We start from the raw sequence: 16,088 nt of genomic DNA, 5'->3' as shown, positions 1-16,088 counted from the left end.
CAGGGAAGCCAGCATTAATCACATCATTATACAAATAATTAATTGAGTGCATTTGTCCTAAGTGCTATTAAGAAAAAAGACAGGGATCCAAGAGATTGTATAACAGGGACGGTGGGGGAGCTAATTTAGTCCAGGAATTGGGGCAGACTTTACTGAGAAAGGGACTGGTGGGATCTTGATGGAACACACTTGGAGAATAGAAATATAAATAGAGAATGGTTATATCATTTCTTTGTTGTGAGTTTATGCTTTATTTCTATAATAATATTATTTTGTTTATATTTTACTTGTATTTTTGTATTGTACATGTTACTTTTTTTCTTCCCCTGAGCTCCTCACCTTACAGTTTACGAAGCACTTGTCTACCCTTCCTCTCTTTGGCTCCTCACACAGCCTTCCAGAGGCTGCAAGTCACGGAGACTGCTCGCCTCTTCAAAGGAAAGCGACTGGGCTTTGGGGTCAGACCATCCTGATCTCAGATCCATTCCTAACTTGCTATATGACCTTAAACTCACCACTCTCCTCTGATTTGCAATGTCCTCAGCAGTTAAATGGGTCAGATCAGTGGTCCCCACCCACCAGCCAGGGGACCTGTTAAGTTTTACGGCAACGTTCCCATTAGACATCTGCAAAATTAAAGTACAAAATACAGACAACATAGCGGGTTGGGTGTTTTTAAAAATAAAACTACAGTTATTTAAAGGAAGTAGCTGTCTTTTATTCTGAGACAATGTCTTACATTTTTACATTAAAATATCCTTTATTTTATGAAATGATGTCGTGAAATGATGGTGGTTTTTTAAAAAATGTCTTTAGTTAGCAAGTTGGCAAGTCCTTGATTTTAAAGGCTTATTTAATCCCAAAGATGGGGACCACTGGTAGAGCCCCCCCTTTAGCTTCCAGCGCTTCTGTGTGAGGGAAGACTTTCTGAGTCTGAACAGTGACCCCAGTTTCTCCCTCCACAGGGTCCAACCGCCGCTACCAGGTGAGCGCCTTGCACACCAGCAAGGCCTGCAATGTCATTAGCAAATACACAGCCTTCGTGCCTGTGGACGTGAGCAAGAGCCGGTACCTGCCCACCGTGGTGGAATACCCCAACTCTGGTAAGGCAGGCGAGCGGTGGGGGCCCTCCTGGGGGCCAAGCAGCCCCTGTGGACTGGGGAAGGGGGCTGAGATACAAAGGAGCACAGACCAGCGGGGAGGGGTGTGAGACAGGGCCTAGAAGCAGAAAGGCCCCCAGTGGATGATTTGGCTGCCAGCAGGTGGGAGCCCCTGGGGCCTCATCCCACTGCTCTGCAGAGGCTGTGAAATCACCCTAATCCTTTTTCTCCACTAAATGAAAATGATTTTATTGTGTTTCTTCAAATGGGACAATATGTGCTCAGTATAGAAAATTCTAAACTATAGAAAGATATAAAATGTAAAAAATAACTGAGACCAACAGTCATCCAGGAGTGTATATTAGTCACCTGCTTGGTGTGACCATCCTTCCAGACTTCTCTCTGTGGATATCAACATGTAGAGAAATCAAAAGACAGATCATTTTACATGAATTGGATTATCCTAATATGTGCTATATATTTTACAAAATACGGGCATGGAAAGTGTCACTCCATGAAATGAATCTATATCATTTTAATAGCATATTCCCCTGCAGGTAGATGTCATCCTCAGAATAGCCAATTAGTGTTCCAAAGCACTTTGTATATATTTTCAATCCTTTAATCCTCAAAACAGCTCCACAAAGTAGACACTATTATTATCCCCATTTTATAGATGGAAAACAGAGGCAGAAGGAGCTAAGTTACTTTCCTGAGGTCACACAGCCGTGATGGGCTGGAGCCAGGCTTTACATTTGTTGTCCTGGCTCTGGATTATGCATTTTCCTCCACTCCTTTCTACTGCCTCTGAAAATTTATTGCAGTCTTTTAAAACCTATTTAGACCTTTCGTTTATTCCCCATTTGGTCATTGTAAATTATACTGCAAAGAACATCTTTGTGCATCTGTCTGGTTATCGCCTCAGTGTTAATTAATTCGTAGAAGTAGGACTGCAATGTCAAGGGGATGCCCGTTCAAAACTGTGATGTATGTTACCAAACTGCCCCCCTACCGTCCCACAGGTTATTCAAATGTCCATCCTCTCCAACACTGAATGTTGTTTATCTTTCTAAACTCTGCCAGTCTGATAGGTGAGAAGAGAATCTCTCTTTTGTCACTTTTTAAATTGTGAGATGCTTTTCATGTTTATGAACTATTGGTGCTTTTTCTGTTTCAAATTGCATTTTCCTGTCCTTTATGGTCAGCCCTCCCCTGCTTTGTATTAGCAGACCTCCATAAAAAATTGTGTTTGGAAATAGAATATGCCCTTCCTAATTCCACCTGTCCCCCTTTTCTTATCTGTGGTATCAAAATGATCAACCCTCCTCAACTGCTGTCATTTCAGGCAATGGAGTGGCCATTTAATCAGGCTGTTGCCTTATTCTTGTTGCAAGGATGACCATCCCTCCCACCCATCTCTGACCAGCCTGCTAGCATCCGTAGCCACAGCCTGGGAAGTTAGGGACCTGGCCCATATCTTGACCAAAGTCCCAAAGCCCCCTAAGATCTGGATCAGCACTTCCCCAAATGTGTTTCAAGAAACTAGAACTCTAATTTCATGTCCTATGAATAGCCATCCAGCATAAAAATAGAAAATACCAGATTAGGAAATACATTTAAGAACCACTGGATTAGCTAAAGTTCAAATGCTTTCTTTACTGCAGAACTTCTCAGAGCCTTTAGTATGTTAATATACATCAAGAGGCTCAGAGATGGGCTACAGAATGCAGCTTCTCCAAAACTTGTTTCCCAACACAACTCCAATTTTTAAGGAAAAACTTACAGACTAGTGTGTTCCCTGAGAGTGGGGTTCCCTAAAGCATACTTTAGAGTGCTGTAACATCTTTCTTCTTCCTCCTCCTCCTCCCCTCCTCCTCCTCCTCCTCCTCATTCTTCTTCTTCTTCTTCTTCTTCTTCTTCTTCTTCTTCTTCTTCTTCTTCTTCTTCTTCTTCTTCTTCTTCTCCTCCTCCTCCTCCTCCTCCTCCTCGTTGTTGTTGTTGTTGTTGTTGTTGTTGTTGTTGTTGTTGTTGTTCTTCTTCTTCTTCTTCTTCTTCTTCTTCTTCTTCTTCTTCTTCTTCTTCTTCTTCTTCTTCTTCTTCTTCTTTTCTTTGAGAGAGTCTTGCTCTGTTGCTCAGGTTAGAGTGCAGTGGCGCAATCACAGCTCACTGCAATCTCCAACTTTTGGGCTCCAGTGATCCTCCCACCTCAGCCTTCCAAGTAGCTGGGACTACAGGCACGCACTACCACATTCAGCTAACTTTTTTTTTTTTTTTTTTAACTAGAGATAGGGTCTCGCTATGTTACCCAGGCTGGTCTCAAACTCCTGAGCTCAAGTGATCCTCCCATCTCAGCCTCCTGAAGTGCTAACATTACAGACATGAACCACCCTGGCCAGCCCAGGGTGCTGTAACTTCATCTCTTTTCCATCCACCCCCTCTTAGTAATGCCCTGGGATTTCAGGGGCCTGTGCTGTGGGAGGAGTACTTGGGACATGGATCTCTGAGACAGTAAACAGAGAGAAGAACAGAGTGTTCCTGAGAAAACTGGCCTTTTAACTTCCTGGAAAACATTGTGGCTTCTTGAACATTCTCTCAGCAATAGTATCTACCCAGCAAGCTAGATATTATCCCCATTTTGCAGATGAGGAGACCATGGCTCAGTGGGGTCTGCACCCATCCAACTGGAAAGCGATGGGGCTGGGCCTCAAATCCGGGTCTTTCTGACTCTAAAACTTATGGTCTTACCTTGTACTTCGCCTTCCTGCCTTCGGATAATTGAAAGATTGAAGCCAGAATCATTCCTGCCAGCCCTGGGGGAGAGGCAAAGGACTGGCACATTTGTACCCAACCACCCGCTTCCCCTTGTCTTCCGTGAAGGAGCTGCCCTGCGTATGCTCAGTTCTCGAGCTCTGGCCCAACAGTGGAGGGGCACCTCTTCTGGCTTCGGACGGCCGCAGACCATGCTTGGAGAAGACTCGGCAGCAGGAGATGGTAAATTTCAGGCCCTAAGTAAGAGCCACCCTGGGCACTTTCGGAAGCCTGGGCCCCTGAGGTTACTGTGTTCTCATGTCCGAGGCCCTAGGACCTCTCTCTGAGTCTGTGCTGTGGGCTTAGGCAGGCCCAAGGCAAAGCCAGGCATCCCAGGTTCTCTGAGGCCTAAGAGGGACAGAGAGGTTCGGTATGGCCTGAGCACACCACCACTGACACAGTTCTCTCTTTGCCAGGGAGCGGCACCACCTCCTATGGGCACCTCTCCCCTTCTGAGCTCTGCTGACCCTGGTGCTGTTCCCTGCCTCCAGCCTCTGAGTCCTCCCAGGCACCAACTGCCAGGAAACCTAATAAACAAGGGAAAAAGCAAAGAGCGAAGAGGCAGTCCCATCTGTTTGGGTCCCACCATCTGTTTCTTTCAGGATTCCCAACAGCCTCCTTTGAGCCTTCACCTGGTTTCATTGTGCCTGAAGCTTGGCTCCTTGAAGAGCCAGGTTTTGACCTTTTTGTGACCTTGCACTAGTTCCCAGGATGGTTTTAACCCTTTGTGTCCTGCGTGGATGTGTGTCTTTCTGTCTCTCTAAAGACAGCCTAACTGCTGCATTCGTCCTAACCCCTTTCTAGGTACCCTCACGTGCACAGTGAGGATCTCCTGCCTTTTGCTGTGCAGGAGGAAGACATCAGAGGTCCCGCCTGGCCACTAGTCCAGCCACCCAGCCCATAAGGATTTTTTATTCCAGGTCCTAGAAAGTGCTCACAGATATTGATGGGTTTTAAAACAAAAACAAAAACAGAACACAGTGTGAGGGGGTGGAAACACAGAGGAGCTCTTCAGAATCAAAGTATTCTTTCAATTTCTTGGTCCCGTTGGCCTCTAAAACCCAGGAGAACCAGCTCCACCCCTGAGCCAAGCTGAGCGTCCAGGCTTCAGGAAATTGCTGGTCTATACCTTCCTTTCTCCGAAGCTTAGCTTTTTTGGGTGGCCCATGGCTTCTGTCAAAATCACGAATCCTTTATTGATTGATTGATTGATTGATTGATTGATTGATGGAGTCTCACTCTGTTCCCCAGGCTGGAGTGCAGTGGCACGATCTTGGCTCACTGCAACCTCCACCTCCTGGGTTCAAGCGATTCTCCTGCCTCAGCCTCCCAAGTAGCTGAGACTACAGGCACCCACCACCACGCCTGGCTAATTTTATATTTTTAGTAGAGTGGGGTTTCACCATGTTGGCCAGGCTAGTCGCAAACTCCTGACCTCAAATAGTTCACCACCTCGGCCTCCCAAAATGCTGGGATCACAGGCATAAGCCACCATGCCTGGCTACAAATCCCTTCCTTGAAATTGTTCTCTGATTCGTGCCCACATTCCTGACTTTTTCTTTCCTTTTTTTTTCTTTGTTTGTTTGTTTAAGGCAGGGTCTGTCATCCAGGGCTTTACTAAACACTTAGCAATGGACTAGGCACTATCTGCGTGTTATCTCATTTAATCTTTACTGCACTGTGAGATAGATAATATTATCCCGAATTTGCAATCAAAATTTATAAAGTAATTTTACCAAGTCCCCACAGCTGGTCAGTGGTGGTGGTGGTGGTGGTGGGGGTCAGGATTTAAACCTAGGTCTATCTAACCTTATGGTGGGGCAACGGTTATATCTGTGAAAGATGAAGGCCCATCCGAGCAGGGTTTGAAACCCTAGCCTTACTCTCCAACCCACCTGCAGACACCATGAATTAGACCATCACTCTCCTGGGGGAATGGGGGGCTAGGAAGGGAGGGGAGAAGTCCAGCCTCACTAGTTCCTCTGTCCTAGACGTGGAGGCAAGTCCCACTGCTCCCTTCAGCGAGACCACGTCCCCCGGCCGCGAGAAGCACGGTTCTTCTGAAGGTGAGTGGGCAGGTGGCCCTGCCTCTCCATCAAGATGGTGACAGGGATTAGTCCTGGGGTCAGGAGAGTGTCTTAGCACCAACAAAGTCCTCAGGGCTTCATGGAGTCCTCAAAGCAGCCCTCTGCACTGGGAATAGGATTATCCCCAATTGAAAGATAAGGAACAGGTGCAAAGAGGTGAAGTGACTTGCCCAAGGTCACAGAGCACACTGGTGACAGAGCTGGGCTTGGATCAGGCCTCCCAGTTCCCTGCTGAGGGACCATTTTGCCACTCCGCTCTGCCTAGAGTCCTCTAGCAACGTGCCAAGGAGGTCAACTCAGTGTCCCCATTTGGGAATGAACAGAGCTGAGTGAAGCTGTCACTGCCCCCACAAGTAACTTTCCAGAAGATCCCAGGGGCTGCCGGCCAAGGAATCTTGGAGGCCAGCTTTTTACATGCGGACGTAATCTCATCCCACCTCACACCAACTGGAGCAGAAAGAGCTCCGCAGCCTAATGGTTAGCTCCAGTCCCTAGGAGCGTAGCTAAGCCCCTGCCCCTCTCTGGGCCTCTATTCCCCCTGTTGGTCAGTAAGCAGTTGGACAGGGTCATCTTCAGGTCTCAACTCGGTCATTCCATGGCTCTCCAGGTCCCCTGCGCAGCCTGGCCACAAATACTCTTTCTTCCATGAAGGCCTCAGAGAATCTCTTTGGATCCAGGTAGGTGGGATTTCCAATAAAGATACACTCTCCTGCCACCCATTTTCCTGGGGTGGTCCCTGGGGTTTTCCCTGACTTGGAAGGCCAAAGGCAGGTTCAGCCTGACGTTTAGGCAGGTGTCATAAAAAAGGCACTCCTGCCCAGAGCAATCACTGTCTCCCAGGCCTCACCCTACCTCAAATCCCCCACTTTACTTTCTCTCCCACACTTCCAAGATACCTTTCCAAATGCAAGTACACATGGGAGGGCTGACAGAAAACTCTTCTGACCACTGGGCTAGACAAGAATATGATAGTAAAAGAGGGTCATGATCCAGGTGTAGCAGCTCACCCCTGTAATCCCAGCATTTTGGGAGGCCGAGGCAGGAGGATCACTTCAGGCTGGGAGTTCGAGACCAGCCTGGGCAACACAGTGTGACCCTGTCTCTACAAAAAATTTAAAAATAGGCCAGTCGCGGTGCTCACCCCTGTAATCCCAACACTTTGGGAGGCCAAGATGGGCGGATCATAAGGTCAGGAGTTTGAGACCAGCCTGACCAACGTGGTGAAACCCTGTCTCTACTAAAAATGCAAAAATTAGCCAGGTGTGGTCGCGCATGCCTGTAATCCCAACTACTCGGGAGGCTGAGGCAGGAGAATTGCTTGAACCTGGGAGGCAGAAGTTGCAGTGAAATGAGATCATGCCACTGTACTCCAGCCTGGGCAACAGAGCAAGACTCCATCTCAACAACAACAACAACAACAAAATTAAAAATGAGCCAGACATGGGTGCACGCCCGTAGTCCAGGAGACTGAGGTTGAGAGGATTGCTTGAGCCCAGGAGGTTGAGGCTGCAGTGAGCTACGATCGTGTCACTCCAGCCTAGGTGACAGAGTGAGATCCTGTCTTAGAAGCAAAACAGAACCAAAAAAGAGGGTCCTCAGGAGAACATTAACCTCTTCCTAGTCGCAGGTGCTGCTGACTCATTGAGTGACTTGGAGCAGTTGCTTCAAGCCCATCTTTCCAGGCTTCCGCTTCCTTAGCTGTCAGATAAGGAGGTTGGAGGGAGCCATCTGTTGCATCCCTTCTGACCCTGACTTTCAGGGGCTTCTGGGTGGGCACTGGAGGTTGGGATGCCCAGGGCCACCTGACTTCACCTGCACAGGCTAAATCTCAACAAGTCCAGGCTACTGACGCGAGCAGCCAAGGGCTTCCTGAGCAAGCCACTGATCAAAGCTATAGAGTCGACCTCCGGGAACCAGAGCTTCGACTACGTACCGCTGGTGAGTGCCCTGACCCCAGGTGTCAGTCTCCCTCGGCTCCACTCAGCAGCAGGGCCTTCCTGGGATCCCCCTGCCCACCTCTCCACTTCCTCAAAGAGAAGAAAGCTTTGGTCTTAGAGCTCAGATCCCCCTGAGTTTTGAAGCTTCCTAGAGCTTCCCACCCAAGTAGTTAGCATGGCAGAAGGAGTTTGCATGAATCTCCCCTGCCCAGAGGCCTAGGGATATTGCTAGAAGCCAGCACCAGCATCACGAAAATTCTTTGCAATCTGCTATCTTTGCCTTAAAAATTCGTGGGAATTTTGCATTCTACTCCACGCATCTATGTGTATCTGTTTTTCAATACATAAAAATAAGCTTTGAAATGACTCACAAGTGAGTAAAATTAACATCCCAGGAACACGGACCGTGTTTAGCAACTGGGTCTGCAGACACCCCAGCTTGCTGCGGCAGGGTGAGAGGCCCAGGTCTGGAGTGGGCTTCTCTGAATTAAGGAGCAAGGGAGACTGGCCGTGCCACATCTGGGGCCCCTCAGGACTTGGGAAACAGAGGATGCTCGAAGGAGGGGCACAGTTTGAGCATCACTGCATACCTCTTCTGTCCCTGCATACCCAAGTGCATAATATTGTGAATTTCCAAATATCCAGGGTGACTGGGCACTAGGCATGTTTTCACTCAACAAGTATTTATTGAGTCAGGCCCAGTGCTAGACCCGGGAGAGACAACATTGAACTAAACAAACGTAGTTTCTGCACTCATGGCGCTAAGTGTCTAATAGGATTCAGACAAGGAACCAGGCAATTCTAACCGTTGGGAGTGGCAATGGGAGAGGTCTCGTTTGGTTAGGGAGTACAGGAGGTGGACATCTAGCCCAGGCTTGAGGTGGGGGGAGCAGAAGCAAGCATGACTTCTTGGAGAAGGTCAAGGCTGAGCCAAGACTTGCAGGATGAAGAGTTTGGCCAAAGGCCTCCAGAGGAGAGACACAGCTTGAGAGCTGGGGAATGGAGTTGGAGCGGGTAAGAGTCAAACCGGGGTTAGGCGGTGCAGAGCTTTATTGATCGTATTTTGGACTTAGTCTATGAGACACTGAAGTCATTGAACTGAGCCTCCAAAAAGTGTGTGATCTATGCCTCATAGAGATCCCTGTGTATGTAGGACAGATGGATTGGGGGTGGGGAGAGGGGAGGAAAGAGGAGGCAGGAATAACATAAGGAAGCACGTGATGGATTGCAGAGCGATTTAGAAAGTAGACCTGTTGGGACTCGGAAACTGATGGTTACACAGGGAGAAAGAGGAAGGAGAGCTGCTAGAGTTCACTGCATGGCAGGGGACATTTCCAGTGGTCGAGTTGGGCCCACCCACCTAGGACAAGAGGCAAATATGCAGTGAAGATGTTGACTTGGGCTTGGAGAATGATCCGTTTGAAGTGTCTGCAGGATAAGGGATAGAGATGCTCAATTGACCTGGGTGTCCTGAAAATCCCCCAGGCAGGCAGGGTGGGACGGGCAACATGGATCCAGGCTTTCACATGGCCTGGGGCTCCCTGGGCTAAAACATTTGAGGCCCACTGAAGGGCTTCCCCCCCCAACAGGTGTCTCTGCAGCGGGCCTCCGGAGCCTTCCTGCTCAACCAAGCCTTCTGTGAGGCCACACACATCCCCATGGAGAAGCTCAAGTGGACATCCCCTTTCACCTGCCACCGAGTGTCCCTCACCACCCGCCCGTCTGAGTCCAAGACCCCGAGTCCCCAGCTGTGCACCAGCTCCCCATCTCGGCACCTGTCCTGTGACAGCTTCTCCCTGGAGCCTCTGACCAAGGGCAAGCTAGACCTGGAGCCAAAGGCAGTGGTGGAGCACACTGGGAAGCTGTGGGCCACGGTGGTGGGGCTGGCATGGCTGGAGCACAGCTCGGCCTCCTACTTCACTGAGTGGGAGCTGGTGGCTGCCAAGGCCAACTCATGGCTGGAGCAGCAGGAAGTACCTGAGGGCCGCACGCAGGGCACACTCAAGGCCGCTGCCCGCCAGCTTTTTGTGCTGCTGCGGCACTGGGATGAGAATCTCAAGTTCAATATGCTCTGCTATAACCCGAATTATGTGTAGTTGGGTGAGGGGGAGGCTGGGTGGAGGGAAGGGTGGGGAGGAAAGGGATGGGTAGGGTCATGTCGGCCTGGTTTGGGGAGCTTTTGGAGCTGCAGCCAATACATCAGTTACTAGAAAGAGCCCTGGACTGGCAGCCAGGAGGCCTGAGTTCAATCCCAACTTTGCTACCATCCAGCCATGCAACTTTAGGCCAGTCCCTGCCCCCTGTCTGGGCCACAGTTTCCTCATCTATAAAATAAGAGGGTGAGATGAGGGAGGTGGAGTGGATCTCAAATGGTTCAGCGGTTCCTTTCTGCCCATGCAGGCAGTCCCAGGCCAACTGCTGCTGGGGCTGGGGAAGGAAGTCGCAGTGGAAGCCTGAGACCTCTCTGGAGGTAGACCATGTGGGCACAGCAATGCCCACTCAAATAAAAGGGCAGAGGAGAGGACCCAGTGACCGCAAGCAACCAGGCCTACCGGCTTGCATAGGCACATAGAGACTAGCCAGGCTGGTGCTTGTAGGACAGGCTCTTGTCTCCGAGGTAACAGCCTAGGACCCCCTAAATCCCACTTAAAAGCCAATTGGAGAACCATCCTTCTCAACGCTTTTCAAAAGAGTCGCTCGGGGGCCTTTTGTTGTGGCTAGGAAGCTTCCTTAGTACATGCTAGTATTGACTTACAGATCATTAGTGGCTCCCTCACTAAGAAGAGGTGGTGGCAGGACCAGGGAGACACCTTGTGAGTTGACGCGTTAGATTTAAGCGGCAGTCTGCGAAAATAGTCCTAAAAGAACAGACATGGTCACAGAAGCCAGTGAAGACACCAGACAGCACCTTAATTTACATACTTTTAGACACTGGGTAAAGTAAACTGCATCACTTGTACTGAGGCACTAGGGAGGCACCTCCAAGTAGGTCACGCCATGGGATGAGGGTGGCCTCTTGAGCCACGCCACGCTGTGGGAGAGAGGCACCTTTTTGCAACAGAGAACCATGCTTGGCTGCAGTGCCTTTGGGGCTGGCAGCTCTGGCCAGGGGGGACCTGATTTGTTTGGTGAAATGAATGAATTGACACTTCAGGCAGGATCCCCTAGGGGCTTCCTGCCCTCAAGCCCACTGTGTGATGCCCCACTGTGTGGGGACTGGAGTGCTGTGACCTCAGATACCCTAATGGCTGGCACTGAGCTGCCCAGTCTCCTCTGCCCCACTGACTCCCCTGGAGGTGGGTCTAGACCTCACCAAGGAACCCCACTAGCTTGGGACTTCAGGCTGAATCTAGCCACCCTGGAAGCCTCCTCCTTCAAGGCCTTAATCTCTCCTCATTAAATTCCTGTCCCAACCTTGGCGTGAAGCTCCACAGACTTCCCTCTTGGGAAGGCCTTGAGAGCTTGGCTCATCACACCAACCCATGGGGTCCTGTGGGCTCTGGCGCAAGCCCCAGCCTCAGGAAGACTCGAGGGGTGAGCAGCCTCCAGCAGGGGCTGCAGTCAGGGAGGAGGCTCCAGCAGAACGCCCACCGGGCACGAGGGTAGAAAAGGCAGCCCCAACAGGATACAGTGCCCTGCCCCCCACTCCCCACCCCTCCGTCTCACCCTGCTGCTATACCACAAGTCTCCCAGGAGGGACTCTCACAGCCTTTTTGAATACTTAAGATAAAATCCCATTGCTGCCCCGTGAACTGGCCCTGCTTCAGACTTACCCTCTGGGGAGGAACCCAGGCAGGCAAGCCTGGACACTGTGGCCATCATGACTCCAGGTGGGGCAGGATGCCAATCAGGGTGTTGGCTCAAAGTCAGTGCCACCAAGGTGGGTAAGGGCTTTGGGCTGTGTTGCTCCAGGCTTCCAGGAGATGGGAGCAGAGCTTTGTCATCTCCCTGCACACCCCCCATCCCTTGCCAAAAAAAAGTATTTAGCTATGCAGGCAGCAGCCTCAGCTTCAGGGTAAGGGTGGCCGGGGGTGGCATCTACTTCCTGGACCACAAGTAATGGAAAAAATGCCAGGTTTTGAGTCGGAACGCCCAGACTCAGGTCTCAGCCTAGTACTAGTTGGGGCAAGTGGTTTCTCCTCCTAGGTGCCCTGGAGCTGGGGCTTTCTCCTGCTCTGACAGTCCCAGACTCTTTGCCTCTGAGATGTTTCCTTCTTCATGACTGTGAATTTGCTTGAGTTCTCTGTGTGACCTTGAGCAAGTGGCGTGTGTGTTCTGGGCCTCTTTCCTTCTCTACGTAACCAGGCAGAAGTGGGCTGTCCAGCACCTCCCCGCCCCACCAGATGAGTCTGATTCTGGGTCTCCAGGCTTCAGCATGGACAGTGGCCAGGACTGGAAGTGAATCGGTCTCTGCCAGGATAGAACTAGTGCTACAAGATGCCTAGCAGGAGCACAAGAAATCCAGCCAGAAGTGGCACGCCACCCACTTCTCAAGGAAAGTTCCTCAGACTCTGCTCCCGCACCAGCCACTGGAGCTCTGCAACATGTTTGAGGCCCAAGAAAACTGCTGAGGTCTGCAACCCTGGCTCCCCTGCCCAGCCCCAAAGGTGCAGAAGAACAAATCTTCATTGGTTGCGAATAACCCAAGAGTTGTGGGGGCAGCTCTGGACAAGAGGCATTTTTAAAGACCTTCAGGGGTACTGAGAGGACACGCAGCCTCAAAACCGTGTTACCAGGATTGCCAGGCAGAGGACCTAAGGGACACGTTTTAAGGAAAAGATAAGAACCTTTGGTAATTAGTGCATGCATTGAAGCTAACAGAGTTCTAAAGGTTCTGAAGCAGGGAACACATTGCCCCTGCAGTCTCATTTACTTTGGGTTAATCTGGTTTAACTTGTTCAACCAGCCCTTGCTTTCTAGGTCATACAAAGGAATATTTATGCCCTGTACTGTCTGAAGAAAGGGCTAATGCCACCGTATGACAAAGCCCAGCCTCCAAGCTGCCCTCAGTGGGAAAATCACTGAGCTGAGAGCTGAGGAACCCCAGCATTGGTCCCAACTCCACCACCAGTGTGCTGTGTGACTTCTGGAAAATGACTTGCTTTCTCTGAACCCCTGTTTCATCTTTTTTGGAATGACGGGGGTTCACAAGATCAGCATTTCCAACACTCAGATGAGACACGAATAAGCCACCTATTAGAAGCTGTGCTATGGGCAAATATGTTGGGGAAGCAGTAGGAAGACAAACTTCTTTAGGTTAGGACAACCTGACCTGTTAATATGTTACTATGCGTTGTCAGGCTGCGAGCAGGTGGCCCAGCAGCAGCTCTTCTCAGCCAACTCGGTTGGAAAATGCTGGTCTAGATCTCCCTTAGGGCTCCTGGGGCACTGGCATTCAGAAAGCCTTTACTGGGTGCCTACTGTATGCCAGGCATGGCATACTGGGGTACCACAGTGAACATACGAGGTGCTGTCCCTGTCCTTTTTGGAGCTTGGCAAGGAGCATTTGGGAAGAGTCTCTGTTCCGTGAATCATTTTCCCATTCCCTGGTTCTCTAAGTGGGTTTGTCTTCACTGGCCCTTGAATGGTCCTGCCATCTGTGGATGTGGCCTCATGTTAGCACTACCTAGGCACTCGCGCTAATGGCCAGCCCCCTGAGCTTTCGGACACTCTTTTATGGTGTGGTATGGTACAGATGACCACAATAGCTCATGGTATTGCACAGCCAGAGGGGAGTTCGTGCTGGGGGCCTCCTTGTTCAGGTGGACAAGGGATGTTCCTGCAACGGAGGGCCCCAAGGGCCCAACCTCCTGCCACACGCAGATGCAGAACCCTGTATCTGAGGCCCCTCAGCTCGACACCAACTCCAGATGCCAGGAAAATTGGGCCCCATCCTTTGGCAGACTTACACTGGACTTGTCCATAAGCAGCCTCGGTTTCCAGCCGGCACCCACATTTCCCCAGCCAGTCCTCTCTCCCTCTGAGCAAAACGAATGGCCTCCCCTGGCCTTCACTGACCTAGCTGCTACTCGCTGCCACTTGCTGTGGTTGATGAACGGACTAGCTGCTTCCAAGATTAGATTCTGGTGGGCTTTCACCTGCTCTTCAGAGACATGGAAAGCAAGGATTCCTCCTTCTCCCTTCCAGTTGGTTCACCAGGAACAGCTGTCAAAAAAGGTTTCTGGAAGTTTCCTCTAGATCCTGACTTGCCCTCTGTTAATCCCTACCCTTATTTGAGGGCCATGCTACTGTTCCCCTTCTGTCTTCCTTGGCAGGGACTCCCCATGAAAGGGAAGGAGGAAAGGGGTCTCCCCGGTCTGTGTACAGCCTGCCCCCCATCCTGCGATTGGCCGCCCCATTGACCTGCCTGGCTGGATCCTGCGTGACACCCCAGCACCTGTCATTCAGGGGTCCAAATGCCCAAATGCACGTCTATTTGCACATTATAACATCTCCAAGTGGTCCCTAGATTCAAATGCATTCCATACTTTTAGTGCCCTGGGGAAGGAGAGGGAAGGGTACTGCCACCCCAGGAATGGGGTACATGCTCATTGCCTTGGCACTTGGAAGATTTTTTTCTCACCAATCTAGCAGAGACTAGAGAAGTCAACAGAAAAAAGATGGACACATTCTTCAGCACTAACATAGCATGCTCTGCAATGCCAGTGTAAAAATAACCGGGCCAGGGGTGTGTGTGGCATTTTGCAGCTGGGTAATCTGATCTGCAGAGATCTGCCCAAGGTCAGAGGCTTGGCAGCAGCTCCTGGCCACGCCTACAGCTCCCAACTGTGGACCTCTGCCCTGTGTGTCCAGCCCTGCTCCCAGCCCGTTGACTTTAGCCTCTCAACAGCACTGCCTCCCCGGGTTACCCAACGAGGTGGGATTTTTCTCCTGTTCATGCTGCAAATCTCCTTGGCTCAGGGCCAGCCGTCTTGAGCTTACAGCCGTGTCCCAACGCAAAGCGCCTCATCTCAATGCTGCTGACTGTGGTGACACATGTGGTATAGTTTCACTATCTGCCCAGGTGGCTTTGGCTCAAGTGGCATGGCTGGTGCTTGTCCCCGTCAGAGCCTCAAGTGCCTACAACATGCTACCCGTGCCCTCGCCTGCTCACCTGTAATGTCCCCACAGTGCCTGTGACACTTTCTTCTTGGGATATGCATCACCTGCTTGCCTGGTAGCCAATTACATAGATGTCATGGATGTCCTGGATGTCAGTCGTCTAATGTCCACTAATACTCAGCAAATCCTACCCTGGGGCTGTGTATGTATCTGTTCTCAAAAGAAATGGCTTCTTTGTACATGGTGGCTACTGTTCTCTTCTAGGCTTTGAGCTGATAAAAATTGTTGAACCTGATAATATGACAAAGTTATACCTGTGTCTGATATTTTGTTCTCAAAGCCAAGGATACTTGGTTTTCAAACTAGCAGTTCAGTGATCTGTTTGCCTCACTTCACGTGTCACATCTGCCTTTGCTCGGGCTCTCCATAAGGTGACCAATTGTCGCAGTGTGCCGGGGACTGAGGAAGGTTGCCAGGATGTGAGACTTTTGGTTTTAAAAGTGGCCCAGTTCCCATCAACCTGGAACAAGTTGGTCACAGCAGTTCCTCCAAAAGCAGAGCCCAAGACAAGGATTCAGTGCAAACAGTTTATTTGGGTGATTCCAGAAAACACTCTTCAGGAAATATGGAAGTGAAATAGGAATGCAAAGAACACCAACAAAGGGAAGGTTATCAAGCAGGTTACTGCTACAGGTGTGGACCCTCGCCCCACTGGTAACTCTGGGAGTCAGAGTAGATGCACATGCCAAATCTCACAGCGAAGGAACGGGGTGCATGTACACCAGCTCCACTCAGCCCTTGGGGAGGGCCACTCTGGAGGATTCATTCCTTGGTGCTTCTGGTCTAGCACAGGTGCACCAGCTAAGAAGCCTCCTGCAGCCCGCGAGAAAGCCGCCAGGCAAAGAAAGGTAGGCGCTGGCGCGAATAAAAGGAGACCATGATGCAATGTCTACCATGCATTTCCTTCAGCCCTGGAACCTCCCCTGCACAAATGATTGAGACAGACATAGAGTATCTTTGCAGATGTTAAAGTTCCAGATATGCTATCTACTATTCCAAGACCTCTGTAATAATAAATGACCAGGACATATCAT

At 50.3% G+C, this 16,088-nt stretch overlaps 1 protein-coding gene across 2 annotated transcripts in view; it reads left to right on the top strand.

Annotated features, from left to right (window-relative positions):
- VWA5B1 (von Willebrand factor A domain containing 5B1) overlaps positions 1 to 15,305 on the top strand; it is a 68,411-nt gene extending 53,106 nt beyond the window's left edge. For both annotated transcript variants that reach the window (XM_037997295.2, XM_037997310.2), the window contains exons 17-22: positions 966 to 1,103; positions 3,978 to 4,091; positions 5,900 to 5,974; positions 6,603 to 6,672; positions 7,816 to 7,933; positions 9,522 to 15,305. In XM_037997295.2, coding sequence (XP_037853223.2) covers positions 966 to 1,103; positions 3,978 to 4,091; positions 5,900 to 5,974; positions 6,603 to 6,672; positions 7,816 to 7,933; positions 9,522 to 10,028 — 1,022 coding nt within the window. In that variant the 3' untranslated portion in view covers positions 10,029 to 15,305. The remainder of the gene's footprint in view (positions 1 to 965; positions 1,104 to 3,977; positions 4,092 to 5,899; positions 5,975 to 6,602; positions 6,673 to 7,815; positions 7,934 to 9,521) is intronic.
- Positions 15,306 to 16,088: the final 783 nt, after the last annotated feature.

The sequence above is a fragment of the Chlorocebus sabaeus genome, chromosome 20 (assembly GCF_047675955.1).
Source record: "Chlorocebus sabaeus isolate Y175 chromosome 20, mChlSab1.0.hap1, whole genome shotgun sequence".
NCBI classification, from domain to species: Eukaryota; Metazoa; Chordata; class Mammalia; order Primates; family Cercopithecidae; genus Chlorocebus; species Chlorocebus sabaeus.
This window is presented reverse-complemented; position numbering and strand designations above follow the sequence as displayed.